This window comes from Hippopotamus amphibius, chromosome 3 (assembly GCF_030028045.1).
Source record: "Hippopotamus amphibius kiboko isolate mHipAmp2 chromosome 3, mHipAmp2.hap2, whole genome shotgun sequence".
NCBI lineage: Eukaryota > Metazoa > Chordata > Mammalia > Artiodactyla > Hippopotamidae > Hippopotamus > Hippopotamus amphibius.
In genome coordinates, this window is record NC_080188.1 from 57,331,512 (window position 1) to 57,348,307 (window position 16,796).

The 16,796-nt window shown below is 39.0% G+C and overlaps 1 protein-coding gene across 2 annotated transcripts; it reads right to left on the minus strand.

The window, feature by feature from the left end:
• Window positions 1-293: 293 nt before the first annotated feature.
• On the minus strand, window positions 294-14,833 carry HSD17B13 (hydroxysteroid 17-beta dehydrogenase 13). 2 transcript variants are annotated; one of them, XM_057727709.1, is made up of 7 exons: window positions 14,519-14,833; window positions 11,620-11,727; window positions 10,504-10,635; window positions 8,766-8,872; window positions 5,978-6,115; window positions 3,070-3,186; window positions 294-1,356 (listed from the first exon to the last, which is right to left on the minus strand). In XM_057727709.1, the coding sequence occupies exons 1-7, from the start codon at window positions 14,726-14,728 to the stop codon at window positions 1,266-1,268; spliced, it is 903 nt and encodes a 300-aa protein (XP_057583692.1). In that variant the 5' UTR covers window positions 14,729-14,833; the 3' UTR covers window positions 294-1,265. The 2 variants fall into 2 exon arrangements, with proteins under 2 accessions (XP_057583692.1, XP_057583693.1); XM_057727710.1 differs by lacking the exon at window positions 3,070-3,186 and having other exon boundaries at window positions 14,519-14,801.
• Between the last annotated feature and the right edge of the window lie 1,963 nt (window positions 14,834-16,796).

Below are 16,796 nucleotides of genomic sequence, written 5' to 3' on the forward strand. Positions count from 1 at the left end.
TGCCTCACATACAAAGGACTCAGTAAGTTTCAGTGCATAAATTGACATTCCTAATCGTCAGAGAAGCCCGAGTTGGGAGAACACCTGGTCCCCTTCAGTGTCAGCAAAATCTCTCTGGTACCACCCAGATCCTTGGTTTCTGAAGGAGACTCACAGACACCCAGAGATTAGAAATCAAAATTCTTAATTTTGTAATTACAAGAGGTTATTTTTTTAAAGCACAGCAACATATTTGTTTTTAAGAAATTGTTTTTATTAATGATTTGTTTTTAATCATTTGTTTTTAATGAGGATAAAACAGCAGGATAGTTGATGTAAAAGCAGCCTATAACATATGTGAAAAACACAGAAAACAATATTATTCTTGATGTAGTTAGACTCAGATTTTTCTTTCTATTAAAAAAAAAAGGCCACTGTTTTCCCCATTTCTCAGATCCATGGTGCACTATTGGGTAGCCAACCTTGTTCTTTTCCCTGTGTTCGCTTTCGTTTTTGAAGCCCAAAACATCTCTGATATCAATGGCATGTGAAAGCATGAACTACAAAGAAAGAGGTTACCATGGAGTTAAAATTTCAGATACTCTAGAGATTCGAGCAAGTCACCCTTTGTCATGATATAGTATTTTAAAAGATTATGAAAAGGGCCGAAAGTGTGGAGGACCCACTCTTGGTGGATATAAGAGCTACCCAAGGGGCAGAATGAGGTGAGAAAGCACTGTTTGGGGCTGACGAAAAAGGAAGAAGCTAGAGAAAGCTTCCAGATGCTGAATTTCATAGGAGTCATCTGTCTGCCTTTCGGCCTGCTTAAACTTGATCTCTAACTGCTAGCTCACACTGTGTACTTGCTGACATTCTGTGTCCTGGCTACAGATTGGAAGGCTAGTTTAAGAAGAGTCTTAAAATGTCCCTGTGTAAATAAGTTCTTTTTGTATTTACTCTCAGGGAGGTAGCTTTGTCCACCTTTAAATGGAAAAGAAAAGAAACTCTCTTACAGAAAAATGATCCTTTTAAGTATGCTTATGTAAGCATAGACATTTTTAAGAGGCATGGGGTGAAAAATGGATCTGACTATTAAAACTAAATAAATAATCTTGAGAAATAGAAAGACAGGTGATTAGTCTTGTTCATTCGACCACTGCTAATGCCAAACCAATGTTTTTAATATTAACAACATTGAAAAATGTGAAATAGAGCTTTGAAGCATTGATTCTAAACGTAGTTCCACATCATTAAGGTGCATACATCTCAGCCTGGAGCTCATTTATTCATTTCATTTTGGTTTTGTGGCCAACCACTGCTTCAAATTGAATATCTTGTACACGATTTATGGCTGCCAAGGCACGTTCAGGAAGAAATCTGCATGGAAAAAAGATGAAAAATTTTCAATTTAAAATCTTTAACACCAGAATTCTTTTTTGTTGTCAGTTAAAAGACACCCTGAGAATTATCTGGTTTGCATTTAATTTTCTTCTGTTCTTCCTTTATTCCTGTACATCTACCTCTCTCTTTTTTTGTGCATGTCTTTTAACAGTTCAAATATTACATAAATATAAAGAAACCGCTCTTCTTATCTTCTCATCTTATATTAGCAAACTTTTATATGACATCTTATGTGAGTAAAGACCTAAAACTGAAGATCTGGGCTTAAGGCTGTAACTGCCAATGAATCCTGATGCTGAGTTCACAGAGAGACACCATCAGAATCCACTCCATCTGTCTCTCCACCTTTCCTTGAGTTCTTACTGAATAACCATTCTGCCTTCTATAATAAGGTAGACTAAAGTACTTTAAAAACAACTACTTCCTTTAGGGAGCTTATTATTTAGCTAAGAGACTAAATAACAAGCTCAAATGGCTTCACTGATGAGTTCTACAAAATATTTAAGAAGGAAATAATACCCATTCCACACAAGTTATTCCAGAAAAGAGAAGAGGAGGGAATACTTTCCAGTTCAGTTTATGAGGTAAGTGTTATCCTGACACAAAAATCAGACAAAGACATTACAATGCAGGGTCGGTTTAATCTTCAAAACAAGTCAGTGCAATCCACCACATTAACAAACTGAAATGGAAAGATCATACGATCTTAATACATTCAGTAAAAGCATTTGACAAAAATCCATATCTACTCTTGATGAATACTCTCATCAAAGTAGTAATAGAAGTGAACTTCTTCAAGCTGCTAAAGGGCAAATGAAAAAAACTACAGCTGATATCATTCTTAATTGTGAAAGACTGACTACTTTCCTCTTAAGATCAGAAACAACACATTGGGTGTGTGCTTTCCCCAGTGCTCTCTGACATGGCACCGGAGGTTCTAGCCAGTGTGATAAGGCAAGAAATAAAAAACATATAGATGGGAAAAAAAGAAGTAAAAGTGTCTTTACTTGCAGACAATATGATCATCTATATAAAAATATCTGTTAGAATCTACCAAAAAGCTACTAGAATTGAGTTTAGCAAGGTTGCTAAATACAGATCATAGTGCAAAAATTGAATGTATGCTAACAACAGTGGGAATAGAAAATCATTTAAAATGCCATTTGCAATAGCACTGAAAACATGAAATACTTTGGGATGAACCTGACAAAAGGTGTATAAGACTTGTACACTGAGAGCTACAAAACACTGTGGAGACATATTGAAACAGATGAAAAAATAAAAAAGATACATTGTGTTCTTTGTGCTCTTGGATTTGGATACTCAATATTGTTAATATGTCCATTCTCCCCCAACTGATCCATAGATTCAATGCGGTCTTAATGAAAACCCCAGCAGGCTTCTTTATAGACCCTTTATTTTTAGCTTTTTTCACCATATTGCATTCCCTTTAGACTGTCTTTCCTTCAGTTAGAATAGTCTCTGGCAAAGACTGGGCGGAAATGGTGGATGTAGTAGAGAAAACGCATCATTCTCTTTTTATAGATTGGGTAAGGTAATAACAGAGGAAACCTAACTGTTCTCCCCAGGCATGGAGAGTTTCCATGGCAACTTTCACAACTGAAAGACTCTCCATAATGATAGCTCTATTGGTATTTTAGTATTTTAGGTGTTTTTTGCTGTACTTACCTCTCTAGTGTTAGGAAGATATTGAGATAGGATGGAACCAAAATCATTTTCTTATTGGTAAGTATTCCATCTATCAAACGTCTAGCAACTTCATGTGTCTCCAATACAGGCCATAGTCTGTGATTAAAAAAGAAAACTTTGGCCTTTTTTGTTATTTTTTATAATTAACAAAGGCAGGAAAATTAACGATTATCTTTTCACCAGTTAGGATTTAAAAGATTCCAGGATTCACTGCACAAAGGCCACCTGCCTCCTTTCCCCCATGCCACACTGATGTTTTGTTATCACAATCTTCTGCTTTCACATCCAGTAGGTGTGTTTCATGGCTCACTCAGTCAAAACATCAAAATGGTGGTGAGGAATTAGATAGTAGAGGAGAAGAGGAGCCAGGCAAGGAAGAGTAGTGGGTAGGATTGATCATAGGACAGAAAGGAAACATCTGACATCTTTCTTCAGGGCTTGTTAAATACAAGAAGAGAAATCTATAGCTAAGTACACTTGCTTTCTAGGGGAGGTATCCCACAAAGCTGGATTGTTTTGAGGGCATTTAGTACTTGAGATTCACTGCTGACTTGTCTATGCGGTAGTTTAATAAGAGCTCAAGATGTGCAGAGGGAGTATTACATTATAACTAGAGGTGTGACCTTGCTTATACTGAAGACTGTATTCATGGGTTCTTGAGAAGTATTCATAACCACAGGCTAGTATAGAATGCCCATTAGTGCAAGATGATGACAGGAAATTAAAACGTAAATGGACTGAAGTATTGCACCAAAGTTAAGATATTTAGGCATAGGTTGAATGGCCTAGAGAATAAAAAGGTTGTGCAGAGGAGTTAAGTAAGTAGTGACCGTTATAACTTCTTTCCCTGAGATACCATGTAATTTACTGCAGATTATGATGTGATTGAGGTTTCCATGGCATTGAGTGGCAAGCCAGCAGAGGGTAATACAAATCAATTGTTTTCTAAATTATTGGATGCTGCCTCTTCCCTCCCTGATTTCCCCCACCTGGTCTATCAACCCTGTCTCTGAGCCAAGCCTGACACGAGTATATGGACATGCTAGCCTTTGCTAAGGAAATTCAGAATCAGGGAGTCTGGGTGAAATGAATTCCAAGTCTTCAGCATTGCCTGAGTCAGCCCCTACCGATCACCCCCAGGAACCCACACACCTGCGGTCACGTTAGCCTTACTCTTCAAATCTATTTTGCCTTCCCCACCAGAAGACCTGGTACTCTGGGCTCACACTAAGCTTGAATGCTTACCAAGAGGATTTTTATTGGGCCCAATTTCTTTTTTGAGAAAACTGGGGGACTTCCTAGGTGGCACAGTGGTTAAGAATCCGCCTGCTAATGCAGAGGACACGGGTTCAATCCCTGGTCCAGGAAGATCCTACATGCCACGGAGCAACTAAGCCCGTGCGCTACAACTACTGAGCCTGAGCACCACAACTACTTAAGCCCGCCTACAGCCTGTGCTCTGCAACGAGAGAAGCCACTGCAATGAGAAGCCCGCACATGGCAACAAAGAGCAGCCCCCTCCCCCGCCCCCGCCTGCCACTCGCCACAACTAGAGAAAGCCGGCATGCAGCAACAAAGACCCAACGCAGCCAATAAATGAATAAATAAATAAATTTATTAAAAAGAAAAAAAAAGAAAAGAAAACTGAGCCCAGAGTTCCAATTATATCATAGCATTTACTTATATACAATATTATATACTTAGGTACCTATGTTCTCACACCGTTAAGGACTCAAGCGCCAGGGAGTGGCTACACTCCAGAGATGGTACAGCTAATGCAGAGCCGGTTGCTTCAAATGAGGCTGAGCTTAAAAGGGAATTTGTTAGCTCCTTTGAATGAGTATATTTAGGACTAATTCCCTTCCAATAATAAATTGGCTTCAGATTAGCAAGCTCCATATATGCTGTTAACCTGTAGCAAAATGGTTACTAGAATCGAGGCAAATCTGTGAAGCAGATGTATTAATTTCAGGGTCCTTATCCTCACCTTTCTGCTTTCCCCCTCTACTTTCAGGGTCAATTTCTCCTCTCTTATGGTCTCAAATCCTCTCTTACCAGAGACAAAGTACTTGCAGAAATTCACCGTGACTAAGGGGTTAGAGACTCAGCTTATTGCTGCTTGTGGGAACGTTTGCATTTTTAAGGCGCACAGGGTGGTAACTGATCAGATGCATGTGGTGATATTTACTGTGTCAGTGTTTTCCAAGCCTGTCTCCAGAATAACCTGGTTTGCTTGTAAACAGAGCAAAACAAAACAAAGTGCCCTATTCTTGGTGCTCGTTCCAGTCTACTGAATCAGAATCTCTAAGGAAGAGCTTAAGAATATTTATTTTTTATGTAAGCACAGGGGATGATTCTTAGAATCAGGCAAGTTTGGAGAATGTTGGGGTACTTTGTGCTAGCACTGTGGCCAGTGCTGTGGATGATGGATACGGGACATACACCTGTGCCTTTCCATACTCTATTTGAGGAAGCTGGACCCCAAACAGGAGAGGGGGATGTTAGGTGTCATTCATTTTGGAGGTGTGGTTTCCAGGAGAGGATGCTCTTGCAATCACCCCCTGAAGCACACCACTCCATCCTGCCCACCTCCATTCTCACTACGTCTTAGCACCTGCGTCTGTGTTGAATCTTCCACCTGGACATGAATAAACACCCATTGCCTGATTCATTGGCAGCTGATCACTCCTGCTAGTCCCTAATGCATTTTCCCCCTTTGTTCATCTAATTTCAAAGTAAAAACATAAAGGCAATACAATATTAGTAAGAAAAAATGTTTTTACCTTTCTTTTCTATTTTTCTCAGTTGACCCACCTAAATTTTTTTCATGTAGTTTTCATACCAATTCCTCATGCTATATTTCCATCCTAGCTTGTTTTGACCTCACCTTGTGCTTGGGTTTTTGGTGAACCCGGTATTCACAAAAACTGGGCAGAGACATGAGGTTTTGATACCAGTTTTTCCAAGGACTTCAAGTTCTGATGTCAGAGCTCTGTGGAAGCCAACAGCAGCAAATTTGCTGGAACTGTAAGAGAATTATCCATTGCAGTTAGCTCAGGGAAAGTGAATCACATTCCTCAGCTTTCTGTGAGAGGAAAATGTTGATTTGGTTTGCGAACAAGTAAAAGCCAAACCCCCAAATCTTCCACTTGGTCATCCATTTTCGTTTACATTTTCTTATCTGATTTCACTGAATTCTAAATGTACTGATTTCTTTATTACTTTTTTAAAATAAATTTATTTTTTGCTGTGGTGGGTCTTCATTGCTGTGTGAGGGCTTTCTCTAATTGCAGCAAGCAGGGGCTACCCTTTGTTGTGGCGCATGGGCTTCTAGTTGTGCTGGCTTCCCTTGTTGTGGAGCACGGGCTCTAGGTGCGTGGACTTCAGTAGTTGTGGTGTGCGGGCTCAGTAGTTGTGGCACACAAGCGTAGTTGCTCTGCAGCATGTGGGATCTTCCTGGATCAGGGATCAAACTTGTGTCCCTTGCATTGGCAGGTGGACTCTCAACCAGGGAAGTCTCCTGATTTCTTTATTAGCAGTGATAACAATAGAAAAAATCCTAGGGGCTTCCCTGGTGGCACAGTGGTTAAGAATCTGCCTGTCAATGCAGGGGACACAAGTTCAAGCCCTGGTCTGGGAAGATCCCACATGCCTTGGAGCAACTAAGCCCGTGCACCACAACTACTGAGCCTGCACTCTGGAGCCCATGAGCCACAACTACTGAGCCCATGAACCACAACTACTGAAGCTTGCGTGCCTAGAGCTCGTGCTCCACAACAAGAGAAGCCACTGCAATGAGAAGCCTGCACACTGCAAGGAAGAGTAACCCCGGCTCGCCGGAACTAGAGAAAGCCCGCACACAGCAACAAAGACCCAATGCAGCAAAAAAAAAAAAAAAAATAAATAAATAAATAAATAAATAAAAATGTTTAAGAAATAAAAAATAAAATTAAAAATGTTAAGCTTAAAAAAAAAAGAACAAATCTTAAAACTTTGATTGACTGGCTTACTGTTCACTTTTCCATTCTATATGTAAGGTTTTCCATTCAATATTTAAACTGTTTTCTAGTCAGTTTTTACTGCTGTTTTTATTTTGAAAAATAGGAATCAGGAAAAAGCATGTCCAGAAAAACTACGTAACTAATATCTAACTTCTGTGGGACTCTACACATTTCTCCTCTCTTTCCACAGTTTCTCTCTTGAAATGTGGAGTTCACTTTGGCTTCTTAATTTCATTGTGAAGATCTGGGGTAAAAAGTCTTCAGGTGGTGTGGGTGTATTAGTGTATGCAGCTTTCAACATATTACTTTGTTTTCTTCCTTTGATTTTCTGATCTTTAAAATGCTGGTAATAGCGACTTCCCTGGTGGTCCAGTGGGTAAGACTCCGTGTTTCCAATGCAGGGGGTTTGATCCCTAGTTGGGAAACTTAGCTCCCATGTGCCACACGGTGCGGCCAAAAAATAAAAAAATAAAATAAAATTCATTTGTTAAAAAAATGCTGGTAATAAAATATAGGGCTGTCTCAAGGATTAAATTAAATAGCATATGCATAATAATTTATTACCTATGAGGAGCTACGTAATGTTGATTGTATTTTTGACCCAGATGACAATAAGAGCAATAAAGGTAAAGGCTGGCTGCTTTCTTAAGGGAAAAAAAAGGAAAACTATTATTTCAGTGGGTTTCCACATTTCTGTACACTAAAACAATATTAAATGTTTAATCTGGGAAATTCTGATTTATGTTTTCAGATGTAGAGGCAGCCTGAAACAACCATATGTATGTGCAAGGACACCTTAACCTGCAGTGCAATTTAACTGCATCTGTGACTATGTTCGGTGTCAGAAATAATTTGGTCTGTGACCAAATTCAGCCTTGAACATGGATGTGTAGGTAAATAATAAACCAACTAACTACCCCCCGCCCCATCCTCACCCACTGATAGGCATGTACTGGCTGTTAGGAAAAGAACTGGCCAAAATGTTAACAAGTTAAATTTTTCTATGAGGTTGATATAAGGCTGGAATAAGGAAATGAGATGCCATTGAAGGAGTGTACAAAGAAAAGACATTTTGCAAATAGCGTGTCCTTAAGGCCTTCCCATCTTCGTCTCTTTATGTCCTTGGTAGAGCATGGAATGTGCTATCTGCATCTTTTAATACTGTGAAGGCTTTCTCTCAATCTCTCTCTCTCTCTCTCTCACACACACACACACACACACACACACACACACACACACACACACACAATCTTTCACGGCACAAGCACACTGGAAAATGTTTTGATCCAGGACCCACTCTATGTAGCCTAGCTTGGGCACGCAGGCCATGGCATAGATTTGTGTTCGTTTGCACTTCTGCATGTTTTCCTTCTTAGCCTGTGAGTTCCCTGTTTCTTTCACTAGCATCTACTCCTTCCAAGATACAATGGAAACATGCTCGGTGTCACTGTTTTTCTTTATTGCTCTACGGAGGGGTTTTCAAAAATCTAAAAATATTTTAAATGATTACAGCCAGTTTCATTGTTTTAGGAGAAGTCATTTTTAAGAGTTTATTCTGAACTATTACATACATTCTGTAAATCCAAATTACCCTGCTATGAGGACTGGAATCTGAGGTCTAACGAACCCTTAACAGTATAAAAATATATAACACTGCTACAAAGTAATACTTACCAATACGGAATAAGATAAGGAATCACTCCGTGGCCGCATACCGAAGCCACTGTGACAATGTGGCCATGGTTTCTCCTTATCATCGATGGAAGAAGTGCTTTTGTGATCTTCAGGATCATTGCAGAAAGAGAAGAAACAATGACACAGGTGTTAGGTTTCCAAATTAGGTAGTTTTATGTTCAAGACAAAATGTCATTTGAGACAACTTGTGTGATGAAGTGAAATATGTGCCCAGATTCCATGATTACTTCTATGCAGATGATAGAAATGGAAAAAGATTCAAGTGACTGGTCTGAGCTGCCACTGAGTGCTGTGCACTGCATATCACAGGCCAAGAACTCATCTTAATATCCCTTTTCTTCCCTTCAGAGGGAATCAAAAATCTCTTTCATGGATCTATCATCTAAACAATATTATTAAGGGAAAAATTCAGAGTTTTCAGAACCGAAAAACTTCTCTATGGTAATCTGGTATAGTGTGATTTTTCTGGTTTGGGGCTCTATCTTTTTAATGAGAAGAGGTAAAAGCTCGCGTACCTATACTGAGTAGAAGAGGCAGAGTCCTGTACCGACCCATGGCCCTTATGCATCATGATTAGATTTAGTATCTCCCTGTTGGTAATGTTGTTCATTATATGTTGATGTCACAGGAAACAAAAAGTCTTTCTTTACCTCCAAAAAGCTTTACTATTTTGTGAGAAACATCAATAATTTTTTTTTTTTTTGGCTGCATCACCTGGCTTGCAGGCTCTTAGTTCCCTGACCAGGGATTGAACCCAAACCCTTAGCAGTGAACGCACTGAGTCCTAACCACTGGACCACCAGGAAATAACCTCAATAATATTTTATGAGAATTTTATAAACCCACCCTGTGGACCCTATGCAAATTCATAGAGATAGAACTGCCAAACCAAGCCAACCTCAAATTCCTGACCCACAGAAACTGTGAGAGGAAAATGAACATTCATTCTTGCTTTAATCCACTAAGTTTTGATATAATTTGTTATGCAGCTATAGACAATGAATATATGCGGTCTCTATGTAGTTCAGTGGGTGTAATAATTAATTCTCATTAGCATGTGTGAGGGGCTTGGGAAAATGGGGGAACACATCTCTTTTTTTTTTCTCTCTTCCAGAATCCAGATCTGTCCAGGTTCTACACTAAAATTGGGGCACTTGAAGATTAATTCATATAAATGCTCTCTGTAAAGGGGTATTTCAGTCTCTCACAAAACCAACCAATTATAAGAGGTCTGTAGAGCTATATCTCTAAGCTCTAGTCTGATCTAGAGCTTGTCTCAGAGTCCCATTCAGAAGAGTCCCCAAGCCCTATATACACCCAAGTAGTGAGTTCTCTCGTCCTTTCTGTTCTAAAATTCCCTGACATGAGGTCACAGGTGAATGTATACGGTATGTATTTTCTCTAAAGCACTGAAAAGATGTATACTGACAATTCTTAGCAAAGCTCCACAAATATTTTTTGAATGCTTGGTACATGCCAGGCTTTGTGTTAGGGACTGTTGGATAAGACAGACTAACTAGCCTGCATTCTAGTGAGTTGTGTCCTTTTGAACTCTGTGGCCTTCTGGCAGAGACACAAACATCTGATGATTGTTGTTTTAAGGCAAAGATATGCAGTTTCCCATCCAGAAGGATGTGAACTTAATTATGAACTTCATGTACCTTAAGAGGAGTTATCAGACATACACAAACTAGGAATGTTTCTGACCCACACTCACCCAAAAATGTCCTAGGATGTTGACCTCAAAAGTTTTGGTAATGTCTTCATCCTTTGTACTAAGAAGGTCAGCTGGATATACTGCCCCAGCATTATTCACCAAGATGGTTACATCACCCACTTCTTTCTTTACCTGTTGAAACAGAAAGAACACAATCATTGGGTGTATTGTAGAAACTCAAAGTTTGGGGCTATCACCCAGGCATTATGTTCTTTATTCTATTGGATGAGATCTCTCAGACTTCAGGCAGGAAAGAGCTTTAGCCCAAAGAGTGGTTGCAAAGGGGACACTGTCATAAAGCTGGGATAAATTCAGTACCCAGTACATCACAGATTTTTTTTTTTGAAATTTACCAATAAACTGAAATTAATATTTGTGTTGATTAACTGATACATCAGTTCTAACCAAATATTTAAAAAGTGCTCATTGAGTAATCCTGGTTTCACTACCTGCTAGCTACATGACCTTGGTCTGACATATCCAGCTCTTACCACACATTTTTAAAGTTCTAATTGAGTAATCCTGGCTCTGCCACCCACTAGCTACATGACCTTGGTCTGGCTTAACCTCTTTGAATCTCAGTTTGCTTATCTGTCAAATGAGGTTAATAGGGTTGTTGTAGGGATAAAAGGGTGCAACTCTTTATCACAGTGCTTGGTCCATTTTTTTTTATGTTTACTCTTAAAAGTTGTTATAATAATTATTAATATTACATTTTCTATAGAAGATTAGATTGGCACCAACATAAATAAAATCTCAAAGAGGAAATAAAGGAAAAAAATAAAGGAATTACTGCAAAAATAATAGGACTAAAACGAAACTAGAAAGTTATCCTTTTCCCTGGTGATAAGTCTTTTCTCTGTCTCCCTGTCTCTCTGTCTCTCTGCTCAAACTTCTAATCAGAATGAAATCAATTAATAATGTGAAACCATAATAATAGGCAGAGTTGAGTGGATTATATGGAAGGAAAATGTGTATGTCCTTCCTTGTTCACACAATTACTCAGCAGAGGCTAAAAAAAATCTAGTTTAAATTAGGCAATCATAAAGAACCTTTTCATATTCCATGTAAGGGGACACAAAATTATGGGAAGAAATTTGTATCCTGAAGTCTCACCTGGTTTACAGAGTTATAAATCTCTTCTCTGTTACTGCAGTCTACCACAAACACATGTGTAGTGGCCCCTAGTTTTCTGCATTCAGTTGCCGTTTCCTCAACACCATGCTGTAATTGGAAAAAACAAATTCCAAAAGACATAGGTTAGTGAGGGGACAAGAGTGAGGGAGAAAGCATTGGAGAAGAACTTTTTTTTCAGATTAAAATTCATGTCCAGAATATCTTCCCTGTTGGTAAGCAGATTTCATGAGAGGCACTGGCTTGTGTAATTTGCAGAGATTATGCCTGGTTTTGCTGCCAGGGAAGGCTCATTATTAGTCTCACATGCTTTCACTTGTTTTGCTACATTCTCACAGTTTAAAGAACATGCTTGACAAATGTTGCTCTTTGTGGTGCAGTGAAAGGAGCTGTTTGAGTATGGAGAAGAAGAGAAAACTCAACAATATATTTAACTTATATTTGTTGAGCACCAGCTATGTAGTAAGCAGTAAAGCACCAAGCAGCAATTCTAAACTAGCAGTAAGTTTAAACTCTATACCTCTGCCCATCATACTTTTCTTAATGATTCTGATTTAAACCCTGTAGGAGGGAAGGAGAAAGAAGGATCCTTATCTGAGAAAACCTTCATGGGGGAGGAAATGCTGCTACTCTCAGGGACATATTATTATATTCTTGGAGTGTTCTGGAGTGAAAATGAGCAAAGGCCACTGGACAGATTCTCATCTATGTAACTACGTTGTACATAACTCCAGGACATAGAGACAGAGTAACTTATTTCAGCCTAAATTCAAAGACCTCTTTCCTAAAATAAAATTGTTCAGATGCTTCTTGGCCTGCATTTCTGGAAAATTAGAATGCTTTTCAAGTTTTGACATCTGTTGACTTTCGTAAAGAAGATTATAAAGTTTTCAAAATTATACTTTTTCCTTTCACAATTTGCAAACTCTTCTTTGTGACGAAGAGTCAAGGATGCCTGAAAAGCCCTTTTGGCATGTTGGGATGTAAGCAGCGTGGCTGTTGTTCGGGGCTGTCCCTGAATGAGTGGTGGGCGGTTTTCCTTCGCCAGTAGAGATTAGGGCACTCAGTCAGAGTCATTGTCCCCTGTAGCCTTTTGGAGAGTTGCAGAGGAGTAAAGAAGAACTGTAGCATCTTTCACGGTTTAGGTTTCAGCGGGGAGCTTGCTCATTGCCAGATTACAAGATGACACTGTTTTGTCTCTAGATTCAAGGTCAATAGGGAGCTGTTAGTAACCAGAGCTTTCATCAGATGCTGAGCTCAAGCCTTGCAAAATGTAATGCTTTATCTTAAACCCCAGTGTGTGTTTGCTCCACTTATCACAGTATTGCTAAAGCAGCAGTTCAGATTGAATGTGAGCAAACTGTTAACATGACTTGTGTAAGGCAAAAGGAGCCAGCACACCAAGAAGACAGCTAATAGGTAAAGGAGATCTGAGTTACAGCCTTAAAGTGAGCCATTTAATAACCTTTAAGAACCTTAAATATTTAACCATAAGATTCAAGGATTCAAAGAGACCCTGTGAGGTTAGGTGACCCATCCTTCAGGCAGATTCTTGAATAAGCCATTTTTCTTTATCACCGGAATTAAAAAATATATGTAGTAAATATCAGGCCTCTCCCCAAAAATACACATCTGGAGGGATCCAAAGTTTAGATTTCATCAAGCCTTTCTCATGGATGTATATTTATTTATTTATTTAAATAAGTACCTGAGAACAGCAGGCCATCATTTTCGCAATTTGTAAATTCTTGTCCTTTTCTAGAAAGTGTATTGAGATCTCTTCAAGAACCAATCCGATGCCCTATGACTTTCATGTGTATCAATTTATCTATGCTATAAATGCCCATGTCTGTTATATTAAAATGTGTCAACTTTTTCTTGTATAGTATTCTTTACTGTCTAGAAAGAACTAGTTTTCTAAATTCGAAAGACATTTTTGAAGGCCTCAAGAAAACAGGTGCTAACTAGACATGACAGTAAGGAACATAAGAGAGTAGTAACGTAATGGCAACTAAAATCTCACTGTGATTTGTGGAAACCTGATTCTCCAAAAAAACCCCAAAAAACAAAAAATAAAAAGCTAGACAATTATTTTTTTCAATTTTGAAATTCTGTAAACATTTTTCTGTATTTTCATGCCCTTATCAGAATTCAAAAGTTCAGGGAAAATGATACAAGATTTCAGTTACTTCAGTTTTATTTTGAGTAGTCAATTTAGTGTTTACAAATATCAGTATGAGAAAAATACGAACACCCAAGGAAAAGCCTGACTCTCTGCGTGGAGGTTTATTTAACACACCTATATTTATTATGGCCAGGCATTGTTCTAAGCACTTAAAATATTAATTTGTTCAGTCCTTTTTTCTGTAAAGAGCCATATAGTAAATATTTTAGGGTTGTGTGCATGTGAGAGGAGGAGGAGAAGAAGTCACACGTTTTTCTTTGTGTTTTATTTGGTTTTTGCCTCGACAGCCCTTTAAAAAATACATTCTTAGCTCAACAGGCTGCTCTGGGGCCAGGTGTGGTCCATTGGCTGTAGTTTGCTAACCCTTGTTCTTGCCCATCCTGTGAAGTATTATCCCTGTTGCAGATAAGGAAACTGAGGCTGAGAGAAATAGTCTGCTCAATATAAACAGTTTGGAAGTAGCCTGGCTCCTGAGTCTATGTTATTGAACCTGCATATCATGGCATAAAAATCACTGCTAAGGTCTCAGTTATGTTCCCTTCATAAAACCATCCAGATGCATATGTAGAGTAAGGCTCCAGGGAAGTTAGTTACCAAACTTCAAAAAATACAAAGATAAGCAAATGCTAAGTCGAATAATTTGTTAAACATCTGTCTCACTTATAAATTTAAAAGGTGGGCAAATGAATCCGGTACCTTATTAATATCCCACAGAACCAATGAGCTCTTCTGTTTTGCAAATTCATAGGCAGTCTGCCTGCCTATTCCATGCCCAGCTCCTGTAATGAGAACAATCTCCCCAGCCACAGATTTTCTCCTCCGTGGAATGAAAACCTTCACCAAGGATTCCAAGTAGGAGTAGATGATGATGGTCAGAAGCAGGAGGAGATCCAAGATAAGATTCATGGCTCTGCTCTGTACTCTTCTCCTCTGGTTCAGTCTCTGTCTATTCCCAGCAAAGAGCCACCCTCTTCCTAGAGCTCAGGGAAGAGCTGTGTTTCGGGTGTTGATGGTACTGGCAGAGGTAAGCCAGATTTGCAGGCAGGCTTTGTCCACGTGTCTAATTGGCCAGACACATCTTAAGCTTTTGAAGTGGGGCCAATTGCCAGTAAAAACTTGACACAGGGACAAGGGAACTCAGAGAAAATGCCCTCTGGACTTTCTGAGAAGGTGTCCTGTACTGTTTCACCATGGTAACTGACAAAAAGATGCACAACATAAAAACTGGGAATTATGGGACTTCTCTCGTGGTGCAGTGATTAAGAATCTGCCTGCCAAGGCAGGGGACACGGGTTCAATCTCTGGTCTGGGAAGATCCCACATGCCACTGAGCAACTAACCCCATGCATCACAACTACTGAAGCCCACGCACCTAGAGCCTGTACTCCTCAACAAGAGAAGCCACTGCAATGAGAAGCCTGTGCACCACCATGAAGAGTAGCCTCCACTTGCTGCAACTAGAGAAAGCCCACACTCAGCAACAAAGACCCAAACACAGCCAAAAAAACCAAAAAATTGAGAATTATGTTTTTATTTGGTGACCTCACTGAGGACTATATCCTGATGTTACAGCCTCTCAGATAGTGCTGCTCCAAAGAGGTAAAGGAGGAGCTGATAGGGATAGAGTAGGATAATCAAATAGCTAGTTTAGGGAATTCCATGGTGGTCCAGTGGTTAGGACTCTGCGCTTTCACAGCCGAGGGCACAGGTTCAATCCCTGGTCAGGGAACTAAGATCCTGAATGCCACATGGTGCAGCCAAAAAAAAAGTTAATTTAGAAATCCCACTAAGGAATTGTAGATAGAGAGGGAACTTTAGGGGGCTTTGGGAAACTACAGTAAATTAATGATATCACAACTGACACTGCAGAAATACAAAGGGTTATGAGACTACTATAAACAACTATATGTCAATAAAATGGACAACCTCGAAGAAATGGACAAGTTCTTGGAAAGGTACAATTTTCCAAGACTGAATCAGGAAGAATTAGAAAATATAAACAGACCTATCACAAGTAATAAAATTGAAACTGTAATAAAAAATCTTCCAACAAACAAAAGCCCAGGACCAGATGGCTTCACAGGTGAATTTTATCAAACATTTAGAGAAGAGCTAACACCTATTCTTCTCAAACTCTTCCAAAAAATTGCAGAGGGAGGAACACTCCCAAATTTGTTCTACGAGGACACCATTGCCCTGATACCAAAACCAGGCAAAGATATCATAAAAAAGGAAAATTACAGGCCAATACCACTGATGAACATAGATGCAAAAATCCTCAGCAAAATACTAGCAAACAGAATCCAACAACACTTTAAAAGGATCATACACCATGATCAAGTAGGGTTTATCCCTGGAATGCAAGGATTCTTCAATATACACAAATCAATCAATGTGATACACCATATTAACAAACTGAAGGATAAAAACCACATGATCATCTCAATAGATGCAGAAAAAGCTTTTGACAAAATTCAACACCCATTTATGATAAAAACTCTCCAGAAAATGGGCATAGAGGGAACCTACCTCAACATAATAAAGGCCATATATGACAAGTCCACAGCAAACATTATTCTCAATGGTGAAGAACTGAAAGCATTTCCACTAAGGTCAGGAGCAAGACAAGGATGTCCACTCTCACCACTCTTATTCAACATAGTTTTGGAAGTCCTAGCCATGGCAATCAGAGAAGAAAAAGAAATAAAAGGAATACGAATTGGAAAAGAAGAAGTAAAACTGTCACTGTTTGCAGATGATATGATATTATACCTAGAAAATCCTAAAGATGCCACCAGAAAACTATGAGAACTAATCAATGAATTTGGAAAACTTGCAGGATACAAAATTAAAGCACAGAAATCTCTTGCATTCCTATATACTAACAATGAAAAATCAGAAAGAGTAATTAAGGAAACAATCCCCTTTACCATCACAATAAAAAGAATAAAATACCTGGGCATAAAGCTACCTA

Excerpts from the sequence above, each read along its gene's own strand:
- HSD17B13 (XM_057727709.1), bottom strand. The coding sequence starts at position 14,728 with ATGAATCTTATCTTGGATCTCCTCCTGCTTCTGACCATCATCATCTAC. Across the intron at positions 6,116-8,765 it reads CCTTATCTTATTCCGTATTG|TTCCAGCAAATTTGCTGCTG; the intron begins GTAAGTATTACT and ends ATTCTCTTACAG. Across the intron at positions 1,357-3,069 it reads ATCTTCCTAACACTAGAGAG|ATTTCTTCCTGAACGTGCCT; the intron begins GTAAGTACAGCA and ends TTTTCCATGCAG.